Genomic DNA, 26,903 nt, shown 5'->3' on the forward strand with positions numbered 1-26,903 from the left:
TCTAAAGGCTGTTCCCACCAGGCACTTGTCTGGCTTAGAGCTGTTGAGCTGTCAGCGGGAATGCAAAGGCCAAGCTCGGGAGCCTTTTGTCCTGGTGCCTTTCGTGTGTGAGCAGTCGCTGGTGCCGTTGTCTTTGGATCCTGACTCTGCGAGAGGGAAGGCTTAGGATGGTGCCCAGAGCTGAGAAGGAAAGTGCAAGTTAGGGCAAAGGAGTTCATCTTGCTCTTGGAGTGTGGGTGCAAAGAGGAGTCTGCACTTGCAAGGGGAAGATGAGGGAAATCTTTTTGTCCTGACACCGTTGATTTGAGAGCAGGGAAGTTTCCAAGTTGCCTCTGCCCTTGGGCTGCTTTCGAGCTGGGCTCGCAGTGATTCCTTCTTCTGCAAGTGGGCAGCGCTATCGTGTGCTTGTTTCGATGAGTGCTGACAGTGGCCAGGAAAAAGCCAAGCGCTTCGCTGGCTCGGCCCCAGTCGTGTGTGAGCAGTGGGTGGAAGAGCTCGGCTGTGCATCCTGCCTCTTGGAGACATAAAGGAATGTGATGCTGCATGCAGCGGGGAAGGAGGAGGAATCGTTTTCGCTGTTGGCTGTGCAGTTTCTAGGCTGCAAAAGAAAAGGCAATTCCAGCAGGGCCTCTTTCTTTAGAACCTTTTCTGTGCCATCAGCTGCTCAGCATGGAACTCACACCCTCTGAAATGCATCCAAATCCCTGAAGATATGCTTTTGCTCTCAAGCTCAGTGTACCAGCTTACCCTCTCGTTTTTGCATAGCCCAAACCCCCTTGCAAACATCCAGCAGCTGCTTGTCAAGAAAAAGTCCTAGAACAAAAAGCCAGTGCTGGCTTTCATAGCCCCTTTGCTGTCTAGGAACTAGAGGAAACAAGCTAGTGATAGGCACTTTCTTTCTCAACTCCATAGAGCGCATCCTTCTCTCCAGGTGGCACAGTCCTTGGCGGAAGTGAAGCATCTCCAGCTGCAGTTCAGACTGAGCCATGTGCCAGGACAGGAAACGTTTGCTGACCTTCCCTCTTCCCTGTGCAACAGGATTCTCGCAGCCCAGTCACTTTCACACACCTTCGCTATCCCTGAGTCCAAGCACCTAAAGCTCCCACAGACAGACGTGTCAGGAAGGAACACGTTCCAAAAGCACCCCCTTCTCCTATCAGCATAGAAATTGTGCACAACACGCTGCGGCACTGAACTGATTTTGGGGGGTCGTGTGTCCCCCCCAGCCCCGCTGTCACTCTGCCCCTGCCCGGCTGCTCCCAGTGTTCCCAGGAAGGCTTCCCAGTTCGCCCCGGTCCCGTTGATTGGGGAACAGTGGGAAGGGACTTTGGGGGATCCCGCGCGGGGACCGAGAGTGGAGGGGGCGGAACCGGCCCCAGGATGGATCGGGAATGGGGACCCCCGTGTGTCACCCTTGTGTCGCCCCCCCGGGGGGGTCCTTGGGAGGCACCTCAACCCCAAATCGGCACCCAGCGAACCCCAAAGGCGCAGAGACCCCCCCCTAAGCCGCCCCACAGCCCCCACCGACCAACCAAAATTCCCCGCGAGTGTCAGATAATCAGAGAAGGCGCTGAACAACCTTCAGGCAATCAGAGCGCGCGGCGCTGGTGACTCACCAGTTGCCAGGCAGACCCGCAGCGCCCAGCGCTCCCCACCCGGACCCCACCTGCGCCCCCCCTCGCCCCCAGCGCCCCCCGCCAGGGGAATTTGGGGAGGGGGCGCGTGGGGGGCTCCCAGGCCGGGCCCACAGCCCAGCCCTGCCCCAGCCCGACCTGTCCGGGCTCCATCCCTGCTCCTCCCGCGGGATGCGACCGCGCTGGGAAAACGGGGGGCCAAGGGTGGGCGCTGGGCCCGGGGGGAGCAGGAGAAGGGATGGGGGAGGAGGAGAAGGAGAAGGAGGCATCTTTTAATGGTATTTTATTGAGTCTCATTTTTTAGAGACCAGGACCAATACTCCCCGGGCGTCAGGGCGAGTCCCTCAGGGCTGTGGGGCCCTGCTGCCGGCTCACCCCGTGCCAGCCCAGCGCCAGCGCTCAGCGGGGCTTTGGCTTCCCGTGCCCTTTCCCGTGCCCTTTCCCGTGTCCCCAGCCCAGCGTCACCACCCCCGTGTCCCCAGGTCGTGCCCCACCCCTCCCCCCCTCCCCCTCTGTCGAGACATGGAGGATGAGAATTTCCCCACCATCCACCCCAAAGGTTCCCCCGAGGCCATTTCCTCTCGTCCTTTCCCTTGGCAGCAGAGCCCCAGCCCTCCTGGCTGCCCTCTCCTGTCAGGGACTTGGAGAGAGCCAGCTCCCCCCTGAGCCTCCTTTCCTCCAGGCTCAGCCCCCTCAGATCCCTCAGCTGCCCCTCAGAAGTCCTCCAGACCCTTCCCCAGCTCCATTCCCATCTCTGGACATGCTCCAGCCCCTCCATGTCTTTCTTGCAGTTTGAAGCCCAATCGCTGCCCTGTCGCTGCAGGTGCCAAAACCCCAGGGAGACTCCTTGGAAATGGGGGTAGAGAGGAGCCCTTCAAAGGGAAACCTGTGCAAAAACGCTCCCAATGGCCGAGCGGGTTTGCTGTGGCTGCGGGAGGAAGAGATGCTCCGGGACTCCGCCTCGGCCCCGGAGCGGAGCGGCCCGTGCTGCCCCGGGGCGCGCGGGGCTCGGCCGTGGGGCGCGCGGGGGGGAACGGACAAACGGGCACCGGACACACGGACACGCGGACAAACGCTCCCAGCGCTTCAGCGGCAGCAGCGGCAGCAGCGGCAGCAGCACAAGAGCAGCACAAGAGCAGCGAGTCCACGAACCCTCTGCGTCCCTTCTCCTGCTCCTCCTCTCCCTCTCCCAGTGTCTCGCACCCTCTCCCGCTCTCCCTTTCGTTCCCCAACCCCGCCTCCCGCGGCCTCCCTCTCCCCACGCCCGGCCGGGCCATGCCCCCGGCCCGCCCCCGGCCCCGGGCGGGGCTGCCCCCTCCCCGCCCCCGGGCGTCCCGCCGCGGTCCCGCCTCCGCCCGGCTCTCGCCGTCCTGGCTGTGGCGCTGCTGGGCGGGCATCAGCGCCTGGCTCCTGGGCACCATCGCCAGCCCCTGGCTCCGGCTGGCCCGACCCCGGCCCCGACCCCGGCCCCGGCCCCGGCCCCGGCCTCGGCTCCTGCCGGGGCCCGCCGGGGACACAGGCGGCGCGGCCGCTCCCGCCGCCTCCGCAGCGTCTTCCCCGCTCCGAAGTCCGCCGCTCTTGAGCGCGGCCGCCGGCCCCGAGCCGCCGGTGTCCGCTTCAAAAGAGCCAACATGTGGGGATGGCCGGCCCGGGGCGGTTGAGCGGCGCTCGGGGGCCGTTCCTGGCCCCGGGCCGAGCGCTGACGGCCGCGTCTCGCCGGCAGGGAAGGCGCAGCAGGGCCTGAAGGAGCGCTACCGGCTGGGTTCGCTGCTGGGGCGCGGCGGCTTCGGCAGCGTCTTCGCGGCGACGCGGCTCTCGGACGGCGCCCCGGTGAGTGGCGGGGCCGGCGGCGGGCGCAGGAGGCGGGGGGCAAAGGAGGAGGAGAAGGAGCATGGGGCTCGGCACGGCGGGCGGCGAGCTCAGCCCGCTGCTCCCCTTGCCTTGCAGGTGGCCATCAAACGGGTGCCACGGAACCGCATCCACCATTGGGGCCAGCTGGTGAGTGAGCGAGGGGCAGCGGGAGAAGCCGGGGCGCGACGGGCGGGGATGAGCCGAGGCCCGGCAGGGTGGAAGCCGCCAGAACGCCTCGAGGGAGAGCGGCCGTGGGGCCAGCGGAGCGCGCAGAGCGTCCCCGGCTGGCTGAGGGCTTGCCGAGCCCCGGCACGGCATCGGCCCCGCTGACGGCATCGTGCTCCTCCCCCAGCCCGACGGCACCCGAGCACCACTGGAGATCGTGCTGCTGGACAAGGTGTCCGCTGGCTTCCCCGGCATCGTCCAGCTCCACGAGTGGCTGGAGCTCCCCAGCAACGTGGTGATGGTGCTGGAGCGCCCGGAGCGGTCTCAGGACCTCCTGCACTTCATTTGGGCACGGGGCTTCCTGGGCGAGGAGGTGGCGCGGCACCTGTTCCGCCAGGTGCTGGAGGCCGTGCGGCACTGCACCAGCTGCGGGGTCCTGCACCGGGACATCAAACCAGAGAACATCCTGGTTGACCTGGCCACCGGGCAGGCCAAACTCATCGACTTTGGCTGTGGCACCTACCTGCAAGCCGCAGCCTACACCAGCTTTGCAGGTGAGCCCACGCAGGGGGAGGCTCCTGGTAGCGGCATCTCAGAGCCCAACAGCTCACAGCCCAAGCCGGCTGTGGCCCGGGGGATTGTCCCTTTTGCTGCCAGTCATGGCAGCCGGAGTCTTCAGCTGAGCTGCTTTTGAGCGGCGCTGGCTGAGGGCCCATCTTCCAGCCCTGCTGGCAGCCTTTGCCAGCCCCTCTGCCCAGGACTGGCGCTGGGGCTGGGGCAGCCAGCGCCACAGAAACACCCGTGGGTGGGGGTAGCAGAGAGGGGGGGCCAGAAGCTGTGCTCCAGCCCGTTTGGTGTGCAGGCGAGACAGGGCTCGGACTGCTCTGCTGCCCGTGCTTGCCTTGGCTTAAGAATGGTTTCTGGGGCAGTGCAGGCAGGGAGGATGAAAGCGTGGTTTTTCCCCAGCACGGAGTGGGTTTTTCCTTTGCATGGAATGCTCGGGCCTTGCCAGGGCTTCCGCTGCCCTCTTGCGACACCAGCGGCTTCTTTTCCAACCCCCAGTTTGTACACAAGCCCCAGGTGCTGGCGAGAGGGCAGCGGGTCATGCCGCATGCCGCTGGTGCGGCCCCCGCATGCCCAGGGATGCTGGGGCGAGGCTCTGGGAGCAGGCAGCGTCCCCCTGAAGAACTCCATCTCTATTCCACAGGAACACCGTCCTACAGCCCCCCGGAATGGACGCACCTCGGCTGGTACCACGGCGAGGCAGCGACCGTCTGGTCCCTGGGCATCGTGCTGCACCAGATGGTCTGCGGGGAGCACCCTTTCAGGAGGGGCTGGAACAGCACCTGGGGCCGGCTCTCGCTCCCACGACGGCTCTCTCCAGGTGGATCCTCGTCTCTGCAGCACGGGGGGAATAGCAGTGCTGGGAGACAGCAGCGGGCTCAGGAGCATGCCACACTGGCAGCTGCTGAGGAGGTGGCAATGTCCTGCTCCCCTCCAAAAGAAAGAATTGATGGCAAAGTTTAGGCACAGCCCTGAGCACACGCAGCACGGCCTGGCCATGGCAAGAGTGGGGCAAAGCGGACAGGAGCCTTCTGCAACTGACTGGTGCTTTCTGCTTTCTCTGCGCAGAGTGCCAGGATGTCATCCGACGGTGTTTATCCGTGCTCTCCTCGGAAAGGCCCTCATTAGAAGACCTGTCCTGTGATCCTTGGATGCAGGATATTCGCGTGCCGTAGGAGAAGGGAGAGAGCCACACGCACGCTTTGAGCCAGGGAGCCGGTAAGTTCCAGCTGCACACGTGCCTTGGCAAGAGGCAGCAAAGAAAGGCAGAGTTTTTGTCCTGCCTGAATCGCTGCGCAGGGCTCCTCAGCTGGGCACGCGCAGCCCTGCTGCTGGAGCTGAGCTGCTCTTCCCAGCACTGGTGGCCCCCATGGCAGCTGCTTTTGCTTGTCCTGCTTCAGCGACAGCCGGGGCCCTGGGCAGAGCACTGACAGCCTGCTCCAGCCCCAGGGAAGAAGAAGCCCCTGGAGAAGCTGTGCCAGGTGCGGCTGCTGCTGCTGGAGACATGGAGGGTGACATCAAGGATGACAAGCTCTTCCTCCACCTGGCAAGCTGAAGATGATGGACTTCAATTGTGGCACCTTCTCCAAAGCCAGGCTCCACGGCGAATTTGCAGATGAGTCCACACGCAGGGGGCTGCTCCCAGATTTGTGCATTGCACAGCCTGGCCGGGAAGCAAAGGTTCCCCCCTTTGCTGGGGCGGATGCAACCAATTCTTCAGTCGGCTGCCAAGCTGCTTTTTGGCAGGGCTGGGGGATAGATAGGCTGGGCTGGTTTTGAACTGGGAGTCTGCTCCTGGCCCTGCCAACAGCCCCCAGCACCCACCGTGCCCCGTGCTGGGGCTGGGGCAGCCGGCCCGACACAAAGCAAGCCCCATGGTGGGAGCAGAGGTTGGACAGCAGAAGCTGTGCATGGGCTGCTTTGCTCTGCAGGCAAGGAAGGGCTTGGGCTGCTCCACTGCCCTTGTTGGCTTTGGGCTCAGCATGACTTTTGGGGGCAGTGCAGGGGGAAGGGAGAAAGCGTGGGCTGCCCTGGCCCGTGGGTGGGTTTTTCCCTCGCATGGCGGGCTTGGGCCTTCCTCAAGGCCCCAGCAGAGAGAAGATTTTTTACCTTTTTCCTTGTTTCCCCTTTTTGTCTGTAATCTCTTTTCATTGATTTATGGTTTGTTTTTCCAAAGGAAGCGTTCTAGGTGCTGTCGGGTCCGGATGGCGAAGTGCTTGGGAGCAGCTGCGGCGTGGGTGGGACGTGCCCTTGGAGAAGGCTGAGGACAGCGTTTGGGAGCAGCTTTTCTTCTGGCGGCGGGAGGCGTGAGGTGGGTGCCCGTCCTCTTGGCACGGCTGGGATAAGGGCTTTTGGGAGACGGCAGCGAGCGCAGCAGCATCCCGCTCTGGGCAGCTGCTGAGGAGGTGGCTGTGCCACGGCCGGCTGCAGGCTGGGCACGTGTCCTGCCCTCCTGCTCTGCTCCCAGAGGCAGCAATGCTGGGCAGCTTTGGGCAGCGCTCTGAGCACGGCCAGCACGGCCTGGGCACCGCGGGCGGCTGGGACAAGGGGGACAGGAGCCTTCAGCCGACGGGCGCTTTCTGCTTTGTCTCCTTGCAGCCCGGCTCTGTGGATGCTGAGGCTGCTCTGGGCTCCGCCAGGGCTCTGCTGCGGCTCAGCCCCGGGGCCACGAGAAGCCAAAGAAGAAACGCCGTGACCTGCAGCAGAGACGTGCTTGAGCAGCTCGGCAGTGCAGCTCACGTTTGCAGAGCGTGCACCTCCAGGGGAAAATATGCCACCCCCCAATAACAAACTTGTTCAGTAACTTCTGAAATGAAATCAGTCTGGGATGACCCCCAATGACATTTTTCAGCTTGCTCAAGCTGAAGCTCAGCCCTTCTCTGAACAGTTCTCTCCCCCACCTGCCTTTTGCTCCACAAGTGCTCCCTCTTTCCCCCAGTGAGTTCCCAGCTCACTGCAGTCCCCATTGCACTGTAGCCTTCCTTGATGCCCCTGGCCACGAGGAAGAGTGAGCCCCAGGTTTAGGGACTCATGTTGTCACTGCCTGAAGAACAGCAATGTCTCAGAGGTCTGGTGAGATTTGGGTGTCATTCAGAGCTGCTCTCCAGGCCTCAGCTCTGCTCACTGCTGGGTTCCCACTCCCTTTTCCTCGTTCTTCACAGAGCAGCATGAGCTCTGTGAATGCCCTTGACTCTCGCCACTCTTCCCAGCCCAGCCACCCAGCCCAGTCAGGCTTAAGCTGGAGCTTCTCTGTCTCCTCTGGCACTCCAGTGCAGTCCCCTCTGCGGGGAGCAGCAGCCCCAGAGCGCAGCACACAGCAGTGCAGGCCGCACCTGGAGCAGCTCCCTGCAGCCATGGCCTGGCTCTTTGTGGCAACCAAATGCTCCCTGTGTGCAGCTGTCCCTGGAGGATGGTCCCAGGGCAGAGCCCAGCCGGGCTCCCACTGCATCCCCTGGAGCCTGGGGCAGACAGCGCTCGCAGAGCTGAGGTTCATGGTGAGCACCCAGAGCTGTGGCTCGCAGTCGGTGTTTGCAAGCGTTGTGATCTCATCTCCTGTGACCTGTGGGGAAAAGGAGCTGTGCAGCCAGGCCAGCGCTGCTCCTCTGGGCAGGGACGAGGCTGAAGGCCTTTCCTGTTGCCGAGGAGGCGGCATGAAGCCTTAGCGGGGCCTGGCAGCTGTGGAGCCGGATCTCGCCCGCTGTCCGGGACTCGCTGCCCACCAACCGCCCCCACCCGCCGCGCTCCGTTCTGCAGGGACAGAAGGCTCTGGCTGTGCGAGGGTTTCCATCACGTCTGTGTACCCGTGGCTGTGGAATGCACATGGAGAGGGAAAGTGTCAATCCCGGTGCTTGTGCACTCCTTCCTTCAGATACCAGACACATCTATGTGCAACCCCTATGCGCACAGATGGATTAAAAGGATAGGCATGGATAGAGATTTCCCGCAGAGCTCTTACTTTGGCGGAACTCACCTTGTAAGCTGGCAGCCAGGGGATGTTTTTTCCCTGCTCTGTGTCAGTAGGTGTCCAAGAGCTGAAGGGAGCAGCATTTAGAAGCAGTTTCCAGATTTCTAGGAAGGAAGCGGAGCATCCGTGGAACTCGTCGTATTCATCGGGAGGGGCTGCTGGTTCTTTAGGAATATGGCACAAGGGAGACATGAGACTAGGAGAAATCCCAGCTCTCTGTGGATTTGTGCAAAGGGGGAGCAGCAGAAACACTTTGTGTCTGCTTTTGGGGACACAAGGTCCAAGGAGCTGCGGTGGCAGAGGGTGACCTGGGCTGGTGGCCAGTGAGGTCCTGTTTCAGGACATCCTGGAGGGGCACAGGACAAAGCTCCAAGCACCCACAGCCACACTGCTGCAGTCTCTGGGATGCTGCACATCCTCCAGGAAAAGCTGCTGTCACACATCCCACTGGGATTGATAATCTCTATTTGCAAGATTTTAGGGCCATGTTACAAACTTCAATAGTTTTACACTCAAGACACAAGTCATGCTCAATCCATATTTCAATTTCCTGTTGCTTCAGCCACAATTTAAATTAACAGTATTGGAAACAAACCTTATAATCTTTAAAAAATGCTGAAGAGCTCAGTTAGATGGATCCACACCATCAGTACATTTGCAAAATAAATACCTCAGTTCTCTTTGGAAAAAGACCTCTTAATCCAGAGTTACAGAAGATTTTCCACTACACATTTGGGGGTTGATTTTATCTTTTTTAAATTATTATTTATTTATTTTCCCCCCCATTATTTTAAATGGAAAACATGTTCTAAAAAAGGAGTATCCTTTACTCCTTGTTTCCATGTGGAGCAGCTCCCTTCCTGCTGGCTGAGCTGCTCAGGCAGAGCCCGGCAGCTCCTGACCCTGCAGGGCTGAGGCTTTTCCCCGTTGCTGTGCACAGAGCGATGGAGCAGCACTGCTGAACGCGGGGACACACAGAGGGACCAGAAGCAGCTGCCTTTGTCCCCCTGCAGCTCCAAGGCCCAATCTCTGAGCAGACAGGGCTGGAAGAGACTGGCAGGCTCCCTGTTTGCTGTGCTGCCCCACTTGTGAGCGGCCCAGCTTTGCGTGAGGCACAGGGAGAACAAGGGGCAGCTCCCTGCCAGCCCCGCAGCCCAGGCACCCCTCGGGGCCCGGGGCTTGGGGCACTGTCAGCACCCGCTGCTCCAGCGCCCGCTCCTGCTGGCACTGACAGCAACACCCAAACTGTGCCTGATCCCGAGGGAGCAGCAGCAGGGCCTGGATCTGATCCCTGGCTCTGGGGCAGGGCTAGACAAATGACCCCCACAGCAGCAGCAGCAGCAGCAGCAGCAGCAGCAGCAGCAGCAGCAGCAAATGGAGCTTTCAGCACAGCCCCTGCTGCTGTTCCCTCCCGTTGGCAGCGGTGTCACAGCAGCCTGGGGCACCTGGGAGCCCTCAGTGCCAGCAGGGACTGGAGATGGCAGCCCTGGGCTCCTGGAGGGTGTGCAAGGAGCAGAGGTGGGCACTCCCTGTCCGTGTGGAGCTTGCAGATGGAAAAGGCTGCTGTGAGCAGGCAGCTCCAAGGGCAGAGAAAGGAGGGTCTCGAGCACTGGATCTGTGCCAGTGCCACAGCCCTGGGCAGCAGCCACCGAGCCCCGGGGGCACAGAGGGCACAGCAAGAGGGACAAAAGCAGTCAAGGGCAGAGACTGGGAGCAGGAACAGCTGCTTCATTGCACTCTTGGAGAAAGCTCTTGGCTGTTTCAAAGCGCTGAAAGGCGTGAAGGGCACAGAGGAGGCCACAGCAAACAATGCTCCTGTTTTCACAGCCTCCCCTCTCCGTGTCCCAGAAGGAATTGGATGAGCTGTATTCTTCTCTCCGAGTCGTCTTGTTCAGCATGAGCAGCTCAGCACCAGGAGCTGAAGAAGCTGAAGTCTTAGGCCACAAGAGCTGAGCAAGAGGAGACTTTTAGAGCCAAGTAATGCTGCTACCATGGGCCTGGCTGAATGCAGCAGACAGAATCCTGGAATTACAGAATCCTTCCTGTTGGGAAAGACCTCTGAGCTCATCAAGTCCAACTGTTAACCCAGCACTGTCAAGCCCAGCACTAAACCACATCCCTGAAGTGCCAAGGCCTGAACAAGAGGCCTGACTGAGGCCTGAACAACAGGCCCTGAGCCAAAGGTGACCTCCGGATGAACCTTCCAACCAAAGGTTATCTTTGTATCTCCTCATTACCTAAATTTGCATGATCATTAGCGCTGTGATAGATGTATCCACTCATTAGTGAAACATGTATTGACCTTTCTGTGTTTAGCAGCCGGACAAGGCCATGAAATCCGACATCTGGCCTTGTTTGGGGCTGTATGGTCAAAGTCAGCTCCCTTGGCTCCTCCTTGAGCCCTGGCCAGGCTTAGGAGGAAGCCAAGAGGAGGATGAAAGCAGATGTTCCCGCACTGGAAGTGCTGTCAGTTTGTTTCTCCAGCACTGTCAAAGCTGGGCCCTCTCCCAGCGGGGTTGGAGCCTCAGCTGTGGCTGGAGGCAGCTGCAGGAATTCCCAGTGTCCGGGAGTGGCTCTCCAGTCCTTGGCTGGGACAGCTTCCCCCAGCTGATGGGGGGCTCTGGGTGATGGTAAAGTCTGAGGGTCACTGGGGCTGGATCTTGGTTAATCACTGCAGGCAATCTTTGGCACTGATGACTGGGGGCATTGCTGAGCTGCTCCTGCTGTGATTCTTTGCTAATGATTATGTGCTTTGCTGAGCTTATGCTTTTGTGACTTTTTGCAGATTGGCAATTATATAAATTGCACATTTCCTTCAGTTGCTGTCTGTGTCTTTGGTGCTGACCCTGCCCACCGGCAAAACAGGGCCCCATCCTGCCTGAGTGTTACCTGGGAAGACAAAAACCCTCCCTCCAAATGTCCCCCCCTTCCTCCTTGTTCCCCCCACTTTTTACACTGGCCATGATGTCCTGTGGTCTGGGATATGCCTGGGGTCAGTTGGGGTCACCTGTCCTGGCTGTGACCCCTGCCAAGCTCCCCCGCACCCCCAGCCCCTCGCCAGCGTGGCCGGACGAGGGGCAGGAAAGGCCTTGGCTCTGTGCAAGCTGAGCAAGAACAAAACCATCTCAGTGTGAGCAACGCTGTGCTCAGCACAGAGCCAAACACAGCCCCAGAGAAAGGCCTGGCAAGGAAATTCCCTCTGGCCCAGCCCACAGCAGCACCCCATGGCCACCCACCATCACCACAGCTCCATGGGTTCCTTTCCATGCCCCTGACCTGGCCACGGGACCTTGGGCTGGTGGCCACGGCACCTGACTGTGGCCCAGGGCTCCGTGCCCGTGGCCATGGCAGCAGTGCCCGGCCACGGGCCCTGAGTGCAGGTGACCGTGCCAATGCCCATGGCAGCGGGGCCAAGCGTTGGTGTCCGTGGCACCAAAGTGAGGAACGGGTCCCTGTGGCCGCTGCCGTGGCACCTGGGGGCATCAGCGAGTGTCACTGCAATTGTAGCTGGCACCAGCCCCGGCACCGCTCTGTCCTGAGGGCTGCCATGGCAGCCGAGGGCAGCCACAGCTCTGCGGGCAAGTGGCCACGGAGCCTGACTGCAGCAATGGGTCCTGGGGGCGTTTCCAAGGGAACTGGAACTGCTGAGGGTTGCCATGGCATCCAACCCCCTGGGATGTCACACAGCCACCCTGGGATGTCACATAGCCAACCTGTGATGTCACAACCCATTCTGTGATGTCACACCACCCATCTGTGATGTCACACAGCTGCCCTGTGATATCACAGCCCTCTCTATGATGTCACAGCTCTGCACTGTGGTGTCACACCAGCACCCTGTGATGTCACAGCCTGCTCTGTGATCTCACAATTGCTCGGTGATGTCATACTCTGCTCGATGCTATCTGACCTCTGCCCTGTGATGTCAGAGCCCAAGCTGTGATGTCACAGCACCACTCTCTGATGTCACAGCACTACTCTCTGATGTCACAGAGCTGCTCCATGATATCACAGTAGACTCAATGATGTCATCCGGCCACCCTGTGATGTCACAACCCACTCTGCGATGTCACAGCCAGTTCTGGGATGTCACAGAACCCCTCTGTGATGTCACACCAGCACCCTGTGATGTCACAGCCTGCTCTGTGATGTCACAATTTCTCAGTGATGTCATAGTCTTTGAGATGATGTCTGATCTCTACCCCATGACGTCAGAGCCCATTTTGTGATGTCACAGCACCACTCTTTGATGTCACAGCACCACTCTGTGATTTCACAAAACTGTTCCATGATGTCACAGTAGACTCTATGATGTCATACAACCACCCTGTGATGTCACCACCCCCTCTGTGATGTCACAGCCTGTTCTGGGATGGCCCAGCCCTCTCTGTGATGTCACACCAATACCCTGTGATGTCCCAGCCCACTCTGTGATGTCACACAGCCCCTTTCTGACATCACAGCTGCTCTGTGGTTCTGTGACACAGGCACAGAGGTGTTACCAAAACTTCAGTGAAACAAAACCTCCTCAGCACCAGCGCAGCACGAAGCAGCAGCATTCTTTATTGGGCCGGATGCATGAGGGGAGAGCCCCTCCCAAAGTCGTGTGTGCCGAGTTCAGGAATGTTCCTGTTTGCAGACTGTTTCACAGACACATTCCCAGATTGTCCCACCATAAACACACACACGATATCATTTCCCCAAAATCATTGCAGATTTCCCCCACCCCTTTGCACATCTGTTCTTCTGCCCTGGGGGTATCTTTGGGGGTCCCTGGTGGTCACTGACCCCAAAGCCAGCCCTGACTGCCCGGTGAACTGGTGAAAGTTGGCACACCTGGGCTGGTTGTTGCCCACAGAATCAGCCTTGTGCAGTTCCATGGCCAGTGGCTTTTGGAGAAGAAGCATTGTATGAACCCACCAGGTGCAAACAGTTTTTCATCTGGCAAATTTCCCCCCCTTGGAGGATTGGGAAGCTTCTCTTCCCTTCAAGCCTTCCTAAGCCTCACTCTGCTCCTTTACTCACATCCCACGAGTTCCTCAGCTGCTTTCACAACCATGTTCTTTACACAGCTCAAAGCAAACGTCATAAGCACAAGTATTGCTGTGATCCCAGTTAGACTTTGCAAAAGTGAGGCCAACCATCAGTCAGGGAAAATCCTTTAAATATTTTATCCAAACAGTTACTTTATAATCCTGCCCTTAATTCCCTGCTGGATGCAGCAACCAATTTTATCCTCTCTACCTGATCATCCAATCCAGCATTACATTTGGAATGTGCACACAACAAGTGTTGCTGTTTCAGTTCAAGAATCCACATACTCCCTGTCCATGTAGCAGCAATAGGGCTAAAGCCAATCTGCTCTGGAAGGTCATTTTAGCTGTGCCTGGCAATTGTTCCTTTATTTCAGCAAACCCCAAAGGAGCTGCATTCACTCAAGTTTCCATCTGCAGAGCCCAATGGTGTGTGGCTGGTCTGTTCCTAAAGGCAGATCTTTGCACAGCAGAGATGGATTCTAAAATCCATCCCGCTGGAGTTCCCGCACTGGGAGGTTTCCCAGTTCCATCCCCTTTAACCTTTCCCCACAGTCGGGTTCCCGATGGTGATTCCTTGCACGAGGGACAGAACGTTAATACCCCCAGTGTCCATGGTGCTCCTGATTCTCCCAGGGGCAAATGTGTGCTCCAAATTCCATCACTTCCCACCCATCCTGGGGCTCCTAAGGATCTGACCGTGTCCTGCTGACACTCTGTGCCTCTCCAAGGCTCGTTGTTTGTTGGCTGAGCCCAGGTGTCACTGAGAAAGGCAGAATCATTTCTACAAACACAGCCCAGCCTCAGAGCCTGGGCCACAGCCAGGAGCCGCTGGACCTCAGCATTCCAAACAGCTCAAGTGTCTGTCCTAGGGCAATCCCACTTTTCCTTTGTCCTGGGATCCTTTGGCCTTGACCTTGTTAAATCAGGATATTTTATACCCACCTGTAAAGGGGTCCTGTGGGAGGCCTGGGCTCCCTTCCCAGCCCAGACACCCCTGAACTGGCTGGAAACATTCCCATTGTCCTGTCTGAGGGTGATTCCATACTTCTGGAATTTGACAGCCCCAGGGGGTATCAGTGCAATCTGTCAGCTGATCAATATTTCCTGAGGTAATTTCCAGATCCGCTTTGGAAGTGTTACAATTCTCAGCACTATTGTTCTGATGTGTCCATGGTAAGGAATATTCTCCTTCCATCCCTGTCCAGGTGCCCTGGGTGCTTTCCTTCCCACACGTGTTCCCAGATTTTTGTCAAATTGCTGACTGAAGCTCCCCACGGAACTGGATTTTCTGCAGAGGTTGGTGTTGGCAAACAAGCTCTTACAGGGGTTACATTCTGTCGTCTGCCAACATCTTGCACTGACTTTGAAAACCGCATTTCCCTTCCCAGAAGTCAGGAACATCGTTTCTATTATTATTATAGATACACAATTATTGATCATCTTCATCCAGATCCAATAAATAGTATCCCCTTAGAAAATCATATTCAATACCTAAAACAATAGGATTTATGTAAAACCCCAAACCCCACGGTGTCAGTCAGTCTTGTTTCTGCTGTGTTTAATGTGTGCTCGCTGGTTTTACCTGCATGTGATGAACCCCGAGTTTGATTCCTTCAACCTTGAGTGCAGGGTAGGTTACCAGGAGGACTTGAGATGGTCCCTTCCACTTCTGCTGGATTGGTCCAAAATTCCAGGTTCTGATGCACACCGCATCTCCTGGTTGGAAAGGATGTACAGGCGAGTTCAGCCCCAATGATCTGTGGAGAACCATGCACCTTTTAAGGCTTACAAGAGTTAGTCCCAGTGCTATTAAATATTCATTTCAGCAAAACTTCTGAGCCTTCCCTTGTCTTGTTGGTGCCACATGGGAAAGCTTCTGGCCATCCAGAAGAAGGATCCACCAATGCCAAAATGTGCCAGTCCCCCTTCTGCCTTGGCAGTTCTGCAAAATCAGTTTGCCAAAATCACCTGGTGATTCCCATTTAACGAGCCCTGGAGGCAGCCTTCTTCCTTCAAAACTAATCCCATCTTTCTCAACAACTGATCTATCATTTTTTGCCATTTTTGTGCTTACTAGATGCCTTTGTAAACTGGCCACCATATTCTCCATTTCCTCATGGGTTTCCTGATGTTTGAGTTCCGTTATACATTAATTGTGGAGCTACAATTACCTGCCCACACGGGGTTACCAATCACCTGCTGGCATTTTCCGTAGCTGCTGCTGCTGCTGGGGCTGACTGCCTGTCCTGATCACTGGAATCTGGTTTCTGTTGCAGAACATTCCAGTTTTTGCTAGGTATTAGTGCAAGGAGAGCTTTTTCAGCACCCTCTTGAGCTGTTTGGTCAGCCAATGGATTCCCTGGATTACCTGGGGAGTCTCCAAACCCATGGGCTTTACAAGGGCAGCAGGGCCACTTCTTTTGGCTTTGGCACACTCTGCAGCAGGTGACTGATTGCTTTTTGTACTCACTGGAGACCTCTGTGCCCTTTCCTTCCATGAGGCTCCCTGGGCGTGTATTATTCCAAACCCATAGTTCAAATCAGTCCATATGGTCACCCTTTTTCCTTCAGTGATTTCTAGGAAAGGTCATTCATTCTGCTTTTTGTGCTGCTGTGTTCAAAGCTAAAGCCTGGCCTTCTATGACCTGGCTCGAGGTTCCCGCTGCACACCCAGCTGCCCGTTTCCCATCCGCACCACGCTGCTCCCACCAGGGTGCAGGGCCAGTGCTGGCTCCTGCATGGGATTGCTCTCGAGATCCCAGAGTCTGCCAGAACACACTTGTTCCATGGATCCCAGGCAGGCATGGCACAAAGACTCCAACCCTTCTCTTCGAAGGGACTCAAACACTTCCCTGTTCCAACCTTGGGGACCTTGAACCAAACCCTGCAAAGCTTTTGCTGCACCTTACAGGCAGGTCAACAGTTTACACCAGGAAATAAAAGGGAAAAGGAAAAGGAAAAGGAAAAGGAAAAGGAAAAGGAAAAGGAAAAGGAAAAGGAAAAGGTGCCTTGATCTGAGCAGGGCTCTTTCTCTGATTTCCTTTGGAGCAGGGATCAAAGGCTCTCCCCAGAATCCTTCCGTGCTGCCTGCAGGTGCTGCCATCCCTCAGAGCTGTTGGAATTCCAGAGGATGAGGCCACGGGGTGTCCCAATGGTGCCTTGGTTCCATGGCCCCGCAGTGTAACCATGGTGTCCTTGGTTCTGCAGTGGCACCATGGACCCTTCATTCCATGAGGCCCCCCAGTGTGGCAATGGTCCCTTGAGCCCAGGAGGCCCCACAAGGTCCCAATGGTGCCTTGGTTCCCTGGCCCCGCACTCTCACAATGCTCTCCTTGGCTGCACAAGGTCCCGCAGTGGCACAAGGTTTGCATTTTCTTTTTGATTTCTTTCAGCTTTCTTTCTTTCTCCATTCTTTTCTCTTTTTTCTTTCTTTTTCCTATTTTTTTGTTGCTTTCTTGTTGCTTTCTTCTTTCTTTTATTTTTTCTTGTGTCTTTCTTTTTTCTTTCTTTTTTGATTCTTTCTTTCCTCTTTTTTTAAAATTTTTTTTGTTTCACGTTACTTAGTCTTTCTTTCTTCTTTTCTTTTTCTTCCCTTTTTAAATTTTCTTGTGGATTTCTTTTCGTTTTCTTTCCTTCTTCATTTTTTTACCTCTTTTCTTTTTCTTTCTTTTTTGTTGCTTTCTGTATTTCATCTTTCTTTTTTTGCTTTGTTTCTCTTGTACTTTTATTTTTTCTTGTGCCTTTCTTTCTGTCATTTTCTTTCTTCCTTGTTTCTTTCTTTCTTCTTTTTTTGACTTTTCTTAAAATTTATTTTCTTGTTGGTTTCATGGTTTTAGTCCTTCTTCTTTTCTTCCTTTCTTTCATTTTTATTATCTTTTTGCTTTTTTCTTTCTTTCTTCATTTTTGAATGTTTTCTCTTTCTTGGTTTTTTTTATTGTTTCTCGCTGCTTTCTTCTTTCTTTCTTTTTTCCATTTTTCTTCTTGGTCTCACGTTATTGATTCTTTCTTTTTTTATCTTTTACTTTTCTTTGCTTTTTTCATTTTCTTGCTGATTTCTTTTAGCTTTCTTTCTTTCTTCATTCTTTTATCTTTTTTTCTTTTTCCTGTTTTTTGTTGTTGTTTTCTGTCATTCTTCCTTCTTTCTCTTTTTTCTTTCTTTATTTTCTTCTTGTGTATATTTGTGTCTTTCTGTTCTTTTTTTCTTTCTTCCTTGTTTCTTTCTTTGTTTTTTTTCTTTTTCTTTTTCTTTTCTTGTCCGTTTCATGTTATTTACTCTTGCATTCTTTTTTCTTTGTTTCTTTCTTCTTTTCTTTTTTCTTCACTTCGTTCATTTTCTTGTTCATTTGTCTTTTCTCTTTCTTTCTTTCTTCCCTTCTTTTCTTTTTTCTCTTTCCTTTTTTTCTTTTTACTTTCTTTCTTTGTTTTTTCATTTTTTATGGTTTTTTCTTTTTTTCTCTTTTTGTTTCTTGATGCTTTCTTCCATTCTTTTTATTTTCTCTGCTTTCTTTTTCCTTTTTTTTCTTCTTTATTGCTTTCTGATTTTCTTCTTTCTTTCCTTTTTGCTTGCTTTCTTTTTTGTTTTCTTTCATCTTCTTTCTTTCTCTTCTTTTTTGTCTTTCTTCCTTGTTTCTTTCTTTCCTTCTTCTTTTCTTTGTCGTTTTTTACATTTATTTCCTTGTTGGTTTCATGCTATTTAGTCTTTCTTTCTTCTTTGTTTCTTCTTTTCTTTTTCCTGCCCTTTTTTCATTTTCTTGTTGATTTCTATCTTTTGATTGTCTTCCTTTCTTTCTTCTTTTCTTTTTATTATCTTCCTTTCTTTCTTCTTTTCTTTTTATTATCTTTTTGCTTGCTTGCTTTCTTCATTTTTTAATGATTTTTTCTTTCTTTTTTTTTTCCTTTTTTTCATTTTTCTTGTTCTTCTTTCTTTCTTTTTTCATTTTTCTTCTTGGTTTCATGTTATTGAGTCTTTCTTTCTTTCTTCTTTCTCTTCACTTCTTTTCTTGTTGATTTCTGTCTTTTCATTTCCATTTTCTTTCTTTCCTTCTTTCTTCCTTTTTTCATTCCTTTCTTCCTTTCCTGTTTTCTTGCTTTCATTTTTTAATCTTTTTGCTTTCTTTCTTTTTCTGTCTCTTGTTGCTTCCTTTTTCTTTCTTCTTTTCCTTTATTATACTTTTCTTCTTTCTCCTTGTCTTGTTTCTTTCTTTTGTTCATGTTTTTATCTTTTTGGGTTTTTTTCTTTCTTTCTTTCTTTCTTTCTTTCTTTCTTTATTTTTAAATGTTTTTTCTTTCTTTTTCCCTCCTTTTTTTGTTTCTTGTTTCTTTCTTTGTTCTTTCTTTTTTTCCATTTTTCTTCTTGGTTTTATATTATTGAGTCTTTCTTTCTTTTATCTTTTCTTTTTCTTTGCTTTTTTCATTTTCTTGTTGATTTCTTTTAGCTTTTTTCTTTATTAATTTTTAAATCTTTTTTCTTTCTTTTCCTTTTTTGTTTTTTGTTGCTTTCTGTCTTTCTGGTTTCTTTCTTTTTTAACTTTTTATTCTTCTGGCTTTCTTTCTGTTCTTTTTTTTTCTTTCCTCCTTGTTGCTTTCTTTCTTTTCTTTTTTTTCTTGTTGATTTCTTATTTCTTTATCTCTTTCTTTCTTTCTTTTTTCCTTTTTCTTGTAGGTTTTATGGTATTGAGTCTTTCTTCATTTTTTTAATATTTTTTAAAATTTGTTTTGTTTTTTGTTGCTTTCTGTCTTCTTTTTTTTGCTTTCTTTTTTTCATTTATTTTTTCTTGTGTCTTTGTTTTTTGTTCTTTTTTTCTTTCTTCCTTTCTTCTTCTTTTCTTTTTTTTTCTTTTTTTTCTTTTTCTTTGTTATTTTCTTGTTGGTTTCATGTTACTTACTCTTTCTTCATTTCTTTCTTCTTTTCTTTTTTCTTCTCTTTTTTCAATTTGTTGTTGATTTCTCACTTTGCATTTTCTTTCTTCCTTCCTTTTTTATCTCTTCGCTTTCTTTTTCTGTTCCTGTTTCTTCTTGCTTTATTTCTTTCTTTTTCTTCTATTCTACTTTTCTTCTTTTCTCTTTCCTTTTCTTGCTGCTTTCTGTCTTTTTACTTTCTTTCTTTGATTCTTCATTTTTTAATTTTTCCCCTTTCTTGTTACCTGTTTCTTTCTTCCTTTCTTCCTTTTATTTTTTATCTTTTTGTTTTCTTTTTCCTTTTTTTTCTTTTTTGTTGCTTTCTTTACTTTTTCTTTCTTTCCTTTTTGCTTTCTTTCACTTTTTGGTTTGTCTTGTGTCTTTCTTTCTAGTTTTTCTTTCTTCCTTGATTCTTTCTTTCTTCTGTTTTTGTCTTTTTTTTAAATTTATTTTCTTGTTGGTTTCATGTTATGTACTCTTCCTTTCTTTGTTTCTTTTTTATTTTCTTTTTTCTTCACTTTTTTCATTTTCTTGATGATTTCTGTCTTTTCATTTCCTTTATTCTTTCTTTCTTTTCTTTCTTTCATTTTTATTATCTTTTTGCTTGCTTGCTTTCTTCATTCTTTATGTTTTTTCTTTCGATTCTTTCTTTTTTTTTCTTGTTGCTTTCTTCTTTCCTCCTTTTTTTCCATTTTTCTTCCTGGTTTCATGTTATTGAGTCTATTTTTCTTTCTTTCTTTCTTTTTCCTTTTTCTTGTTCGCTTCACGCTACTGAATCCTTTATTCTTTCTTTCTTCAATTTTAAATCTTTTTTCTCCCATTTTTCTGGGTTTTGTTGCTTTCTGTCTTTCTTCTTTCTTTCTTTTTCTCTTTTATTTTTTCTTGTGTCTTTCTTTCTGTTTCTTTCTTTCTTTCTTTCTTATAATATTTTCCTTGCTTACTTTCTTCATTCTTAAATGTTTTTTCTTTCTTTTTTTTTCCTTTTTTATTGTTTCTTGTTGCTCTCTTTCTTTCTTTTTTCTTTCTTCTCTTCTACTTTCCTTTTCTTCCTCCTTTCCTTGTTGCTTTCGGGGTTTTTTTCCCTTTCTTTCTTCCTTTCTTCCTTTCTTTTCTTTCCTTCCTTCCTTCCCTCACAAGCCGCTTCTCACCCCATTGAAGGGTTGCAAAGCAGCAGGATCCCCTCCCAATTGGGGGACCCTCACCCTCCCAAAATGTCGGGACTTCACCTCAGCCCCCCAAATTGCAGAGGGGGTTTTATGACCCCAAATTCACTGCAATCTCCCAGAAGCCACTTAGAGGCCCCAAAATTGTCAAAAAGCAGCAGGAGCCTCCCCAAAAGCAGCTCCTGCTTTCCCTCCCTGGAGTGCTCCACTCCAAGTGCCCAAACCACCCCATCCCTCCCAAACGTCATCCCACCCCCATGATGCCACCCCCATCCCATCCCATCCCATCCCATCCCATCCCATCCCATCCCACCCCTCCTGGACACCAATTCCCCTTCTGTGGTTCCTGACTCCCCACAGCCGGGCCTTGGGGCTGATGGATCGAGCCATTTGGGGCTGCCATCGACACATTGGGGCTGGCATTGAGTTTATTGGAGGCACCCGCTCAATCCCTCCATCCCAAATGGCAGCTTGGAACCTCTCCTCAGGCCTTGCTGTGCCCATGGGCTCACCTCAAGTCCCAAAATGAGAGCCAGGGCCCCACAGCCCATTCAGAACCTCTCAACATTGCCACAAACAGCAGCATCCTTCCCAAAATGGGCTCCCCGGCTCCCTGACAATAGGTCCCCCTTCCAAGTACCAGAGCCCCCCTCTCAGAACCCCTCCCTAAGCATTGGGGGCACCCCAAAACTGCCTCAGGAACGGGACATACCCTGATATCCCTTCAGGAATGTGGGATACCCCAGCACTCACTCAGGAATGGGGTCCCCCCGGCCTCATGATGCTCAGCGTTTGAAACATAGATTTAGAAGAAACATAAAGATTTTAGTTATAGGCTAGCTATGTTGAAATTAGTTAGAATAGGAAAGAATTTGGGCCCAGATAGAGTTAATTTAAATAGTTAAGAGAGCTGGACCAGAAATGGCTTTTAAGATGTTAGTAACTGATTACCAAATAACTGATGATCTGTTATTTGTATGTTTGCTTAGCTGTGCTTAGAACGAGGAACAGAAACATTGATAAGTTGGTGTAGGGAACAAGGACAATTACCAATTTCCTCCCTTGGTGGGAACCCGTTCAAGTCATGCAAGAGGAAACATAGAGGTCACTAAAGTAATTGGGATTGTTACAGTTCAGAGAGGCGAAAAGGTCAAAATGAGGAAGATTAGTTACTTCATCTTTTTAAGACCACTGACCCAATTCGAGACCACTGACTCAATTCAGAGCACACGCTATGCTTGCTTAATTACATTAAGCTCATTTCCATATGAAGCGGAGAATGGGACATGTTAATGTTATGAATATACATTTGTATTTTGGACATTCATAACTGTTGTAGATAAAAAACTTTGTGTTTGCTTGGATCGGGGTCCTGCGTCTTAGGGAACTATCCCACACAGTTCCTGGTACCAAATAAAACATACACTTTCTAACTCTAAACTGTTAGAGAGTTTTTGTCTGTCTCAGTTGGATATCAATACTAGATCGATATTCATATTTTGGTAAATCACCTTCAGCTGTCTCAGGCAGAGCCCATCTGCCCTTCAGCAGCCCCAGCCCAGCCCAGCCCAGCCCTCCTGGGCAGGAAGCCCCAATGGCCGAGCTGGCCTGGGACACTTGCAGGGATGCGGGGGCAGCCGCAGCTTCTGGGGCCAGCCTGTGCCAGGCCCTGAGCGCCCTGCCAGGGAACCATTGCTGCCCCACATCCCATCTCAGCCTGCCCTCGGGCAGCGGGAAGCCGTTCCCTGGGGCCCGGCCCCGCAGGCCCTTGGCAAGAGTCTCTCTCAGCCAGCAATTGCTGCTCCTCCCTGCTGCGGGGCCCAAGCTGCAAGTTGATTTTCTGCCGCTGGCCCCGGCCCAGCCCCGAGCCAGGGCCAGCACCTTGCCCTGCAGCTCTGCGGGCGCTGCCTTTGTGCGGCCGCAGCGCAGCGGCCGCAGCTCGGAGCTGCCCTTTGTGTCCCCGCCGGCAGCTGGCAGAGCTGGCGGGGCCGGGCCAGGGCCGGGCCAGCCCCGGTCTTCCCGGCTCTGGGACACAGCGGCGGCAGCCCCAGCCTTCCAGCCCTGCACACGCTCCCACACAAGCCTCCAGAGCCGCGGCCACGCAACGCAACTGACCGGCCGCTGACCCCCCAGCCTGGCCTGATGGCCATTCCTCTGCCCACACCTCGGCCAAGCTCCCCTTGGCCACCTCCTGAGCCACAGTGCCACAGACAAGTGGCACATACAGCTACAGAGCTCTGCCCAGAGCTGGCAGGGAATGTTCATTAAACATAAAAACCACCAAGAAAAAGAGAACTCCCCCCCAGCAGAGCTGTTCCCTCCTGCAGTAGTTACACCTGCACACCCACAGCGCCTGAGACTGCAAGCAATGAGCATTCCCTGGGCACATGTGCAGCCCAAGCAGCTCGAGGACAGCCTTGCAGCAGGACTGCTCTCAGCTGAGCCAAAAAGGCCCCTCTGGCAGCTCTATGATTCGCCCCAAACCGGGCCAAGAGACACTTCCCAGACAAAGTCCAAGAAGCGGGTGTTTGCTTTATTCAGCGCGCTGGGTGTGCAGGGATCACTCCTCCAAACACCCACCCCAGGCACACGGCAGATTACAAGATGTGGTTCCATTTCAGGCATATTCATTGTTTTCCCTAGAAAAGGTGTGGTTGTGCAAACCATTTCTCAGCACTCGTTATTATCAGTAGCACACGCGGAGCGCAGGCCCAGGGCTCCCTGGTGGTCGCGCTCAGGAAGGCTCGGTGGGCACTTGATGAAGGCTGAACGTCTTCCTCGCTCTGCACTCTTCACCTTTCTCCTCTCGGCATGCGCAGTCTCTTGGCAGCTGTTTCAGCAGTTCCTTCACTGCTTTCTGCAGTTTTGTTCCTCATTTCTGCCATCTTTGTTCCCTATCTCCTGCCAAGTTGTTCAGCTGGCTTCTACATTGGTTACTGTGTATTTTATTCTTGCCCAAGGACGCCCAAGTACAATGATTTTCACCCTTTCACTTGGGCTTGGCACACACTGGAGGAAGGTGTCTGTTTTCAGTGAGGAAACTCAGGAGTTTCAGATGGCTTCAAAAAACCCCAAGATCTCCCCCTTTGGCTGAGTGCAGCCAGTTCTCTGAGCAAAGCAGGTCCCAGGTGAGTGAGGAGAGACAGGATGGGCTTGGGAATGTGGAGCAGGGTTGTCCACACTGGGTCAGACCTCAAGGCACAGCTTCTGTGGCGAGGCCAGACCTCCTGAGGAGAGACCCTGCATCAGTATCAGTCACAGAATGCTGCAATCACCTCTTCTCTAAAGAGAACAGAAATAAAACACACCGCTTAAAATATGAATGCATATTTCTTAGAAGCTCTTTGAAATATTTCTCCATAACTGGAGAAGGAAACCTTCCTAATGAACTGCACCAGGCCAGAGGGAAATCAAGGCAGAGCCAGGGTTTGTCAGCACTTGCTTGATCCTAATGAGCCCTGTGGTGCATTTGGGGCTGAGCCCTTGAAGCTCAGGGCCTGAGAGGAGATTGCACAAACCTTTCCAGGAGTCAAAGGCAGAGGAAACACCCAAAGTGTCTCGAGGCATTAATGGGTCCCACTGAGGTCCATCCGCAACACAGGCTCCTCATGGACTCCTTGGAGGAGAGAACTGGAGGCCAGGATTGCACAAAAACCTCTCAGAGACTCAGTGTGGGAAGGAAAATCCAAAGTACCTTAAAACCCTTGAGTATCTCATAGCATTAATGAGCCCCACTGAGTGTCAATGCAAAGCTCTCAAGGGACTCGTTAAAGTAATTGGAGATAATTGGAGGCCATGATTGCACAAACCTCTCAGAGATTCAGTGTCACAAAGAAGTACTTAAACTAACCCTGAGTACCCTGAAGCATTAATGAGCCCCACTGAGTGTTGTTACTGACAAAGAATCTCCAGGGACTCATTAGAGCAGATAATTGGGGGCCAGGATTGCACAAAGCTCTCAGAGACTCCCAGGCAAAAGCCAAAGCCAAAGTCCTTTGAAAACCCTGCAGTCCCTGGGAGCATCGAGGAGCCCCCAGGGCCATTCCTGACCAAGGCTCCCCAGGGACTCCTTCCAGCAGATCCCTGAGGCCACTGGGATGTGGGGGGATGCTGAGGGCAGGACAAGGGGCTGACAGTGCCCAGCCTTGCTGGGGCTGTGCCCAGGAGGCCCCAGGGCCTCAGGACAAGGTGTCTCCTCCCAGCCCTTGGTGGCACAGACGCTGCTGTGCCCCAGGGCACCAAGACTTGGCTTCTCTTTGTCCCCCCCTGTCATCCCTGCCTCCAGTTCTCTGCTCTGACTGGAGCCTGGGGACACTTTCTCAGTCGTGTCCCTCACTGGGACCCATGAAAACTTCCAGAAACTTGGAAGTTCAATTCTGACTGGAATTCTTGAGAGGTTTCTGCCAGTCCCTGTCAGGGACTGATGTTCAGGGCCTCAGCACCAAGGCCCGAGAGGGTCATTCCAGTCCTTGTGCTGTGTCTGTGCTGCTGAGCTGGGCCGGGCTCCTGGCACAGAGGCAGCTCCTGGCAAGCGGCAGCGCTGCAGAGAGACAGCTCTGGCCAGGAGCAGCTCCTGGGCACAGCCCAGCAGGGCTGGGGCACTGCCTGCAGCCAGCCCGGGCACAGCACAGAGGCACACAGGGCTTAAACTCAGCCGCGGCTGGGAAGGGGCTGAGAAGTGACTGGGGGGGCTCCAAACCCAGCCCAGGGTGCTCTGAGGAGGAAAGACCCACCCTGTGCTGGGAAGGCAGCTGCAGATCCAGCCAGAGCTCAGAGCTGGTGGTTCATGAGCAGCTTCATGGCAGAGAGAAGGCCAACAAGTGCTTGGAATGTGAGAAGAGCTTCAGCTGGAGCTCCAGCCTGCTCTGCCACAGGAGGATCCACACTGGGGAGAGGCCCTGCGAGTGTCCTGAGGGTGGGAAGAGCTCCAGTCTCCTCGGGCACCAGCGCAAGCACATAGAGGAGTGCTCCTTCTGCTGCCCTGACTACACAAAAGGCTTCAAGTACAACTCCACCCTTGTCACCCACCGGCGCATCCACACCGGGGAGAGGCCCTACGAGTGTCCCGAGTGTGGGAAGAGCTTCTCCAGGAGCTCACAGTTGGTCCCACACCAACAGAGCCACCAGTAAGGGAAGCCCTGTGAGTGCCCTGACTATGGCAAGAGCTTTGTCCTCTGCTCCAAATTCATCTCCCAGAGGAGCCCTGGTGACCCACATTCCCTGTGATCCACGTTGGGAAGACCCCTGGCTGATGGTCCTTTTGTTTTGGCCCTATTTTCTTTTGATCCATCTTCGTCCCTTAAAAACACCCAAAACTGGGGTAAAAATAAAGAAATTGATCAGAGACATCTAAAGTCTCACCATTTTACTGGTATTTGGGGGGAATTTTGGGTTCAGGGTGATATTTGTCTGAGGAGGATGGAGACTGTCTCTGTCCCTCTCACCCCTCTTGGTTCCCAGTGAGGGTCTCTGTCCTTCTCCCCTCGGGATTCTCGCGAGGTGCTTGTGGGGGTTTGGGGGTGTCTCTGTCCCTCTCACCCCGATGATGCTTGGGCGGGGTCACACCAGGGGTGAGAGGGACAGAGACCCCCCCCGCCTCCCCAGGTGTGAGAAGGTTGGAGAGCCCCCCACCCCCCGAGCACACTCAGCGGTAAGAGGGACACAGAGCCCCTGGTCCCCCACCCTGTACAAGCATTCCCTGGGGTGAGAGGGATGGAGACCCCTGAGCATCCTCCAGGGAGAGGGCGACAGAGACCCCCGGGCATCCCCTGGGCTGAGAGGGACAGGGACACCCCCTCAGGAATGCCCTGGGCTGAGAGGGACAGGGACAACCCCCCCAAGCCCCTCCCCAGCATCCCCTGGGCACCAGACCAAATAAACTTGGCAGAAATCAAACTCAACTCTACACAAAATGCTTTGAGCAATGTTTGCTCTTCCCACAAGTCCCTTGTGGTGAAAACGCAAACAAACCCCAACCATGAATGAACCGACAGCACAAGCAGTTATGGTGGCAATTCAAAGCTCCAGCGGTTCCCGCACAGCTCCAGCTCAGCTGCTGCAGGTTCCTGTAAAAGAAAAGTGACAATTCGGCCCAATACAGATGATTGAATGGAAGCAAAACTCTGTGTAGCTGTCACAAAGGTGGCAGGGAGGAAGAGAAAAATGATTCTCCCATTTGGCAAAGCCCCGCAGCCTGTGAGAGAGAAAAGGGGGGAGAGCAAGGGAGTGACAGGGACAGATACCTCCCCTGGGGAGGGGCGAGTGTGACACTGTCCCCTGTGTGTGTGGCCTTCCCGGGCTGGGGGTTTCACACCTGAGCCAGTCTGGGTAAGGGGGGTGGTGTTCAGTCCCCCTGAGCAGGGGTTACCCCACACCCCCAAAACTCCTCCTGCCCCCTTGGGTGGGGGATGGGGGTGCAAACCTGGCCTCAGCAAATGGGTCTGGGGGCTGGGGCCTCTCCCAGCCCGACCCTAGCCAGGGCTGATTTTCAGGACAGCTCTGGGCTTGGCTTTCTGGTGGATTCATTCTCCTCCCTCAGCCTTGTTTACTTCTTAGAGTAAAGAACTTTTCCTCCTTTTCCTGTGTTTTTGCTTGGGAGCCCTGTAATTGTGGGATTGGATCCAAGGGG

At 52.9% G+C, this 26,903-nt stretch overlaps 1 protein-coding gene across 1 annotated transcript; it reads left to right on the forward strand.

Annotated features, from left to right (window-relative positions):
- Positions 1-413: 413 nt before the first annotated feature.
- LOC116437133 (serine/threonine-protein kinase pim-2-like) lies at positions 414-8,144 on the forward strand. The gene is made up of 8 exons (XM_032094692.1): positions 414-474; positions 2,458-3,464; positions 3,582-3,632; positions 3,838-4,204; positions 4,858-5,034; positions 5,283-5,432; positions 5,615-6,525; positions 6,813-8,144. Exons 1-6 carry the CDS (start codon positions 414-416, stop codon positions 5,387-5,389), a joined length of 1,770 nt encoding a protein of 589 aa, XP_031950583.1. The 3' UTR covers positions 5,390-5,432; positions 5,615-6,525; positions 6,813-8,144.
- The last annotated feature ends 18,759 nt before the right edge of the window (positions 8,145-26,903 follow it).

The sequence above is a fragment of the Corvus moneduloides genome, chromosome 33 (assembly GCF_009650955.1).
Source record: "Corvus moneduloides isolate bCorMon1 chromosome 33, bCorMon1.pri, whole genome shotgun sequence".
In the NCBI taxonomy this organism is placed as follows: domain Eukaryota; kingdom Metazoa; phylum Chordata; class Aves; order Passeriformes; family Corvidae; genus Corvus; species Corvus moneduloides.

Coding starts and splice junctions, on each gene's coding strand:
- LOC116437133 (XM_032094692.1), top strand. CDS start 414: ATGAGTGCTGACAGTGGCCAGGAAAAAGCCAAGCGCTTCGCTGGCTCG. Junction 475..2,457: donor TGGCTCGGCCCCAGTCGTGT/GTGAGCAGTGGG, acceptor CTGTCGCTGCAG/GTGCCAAAACCCCAGGGAGA. Junction 3,633..3,837: donor TCCACCATTGGGGCCAGCTG/GTGAGTGAGCGA, acceptor CTCCTCCCCCAG/CCCGACGGCACCCGAGCACC.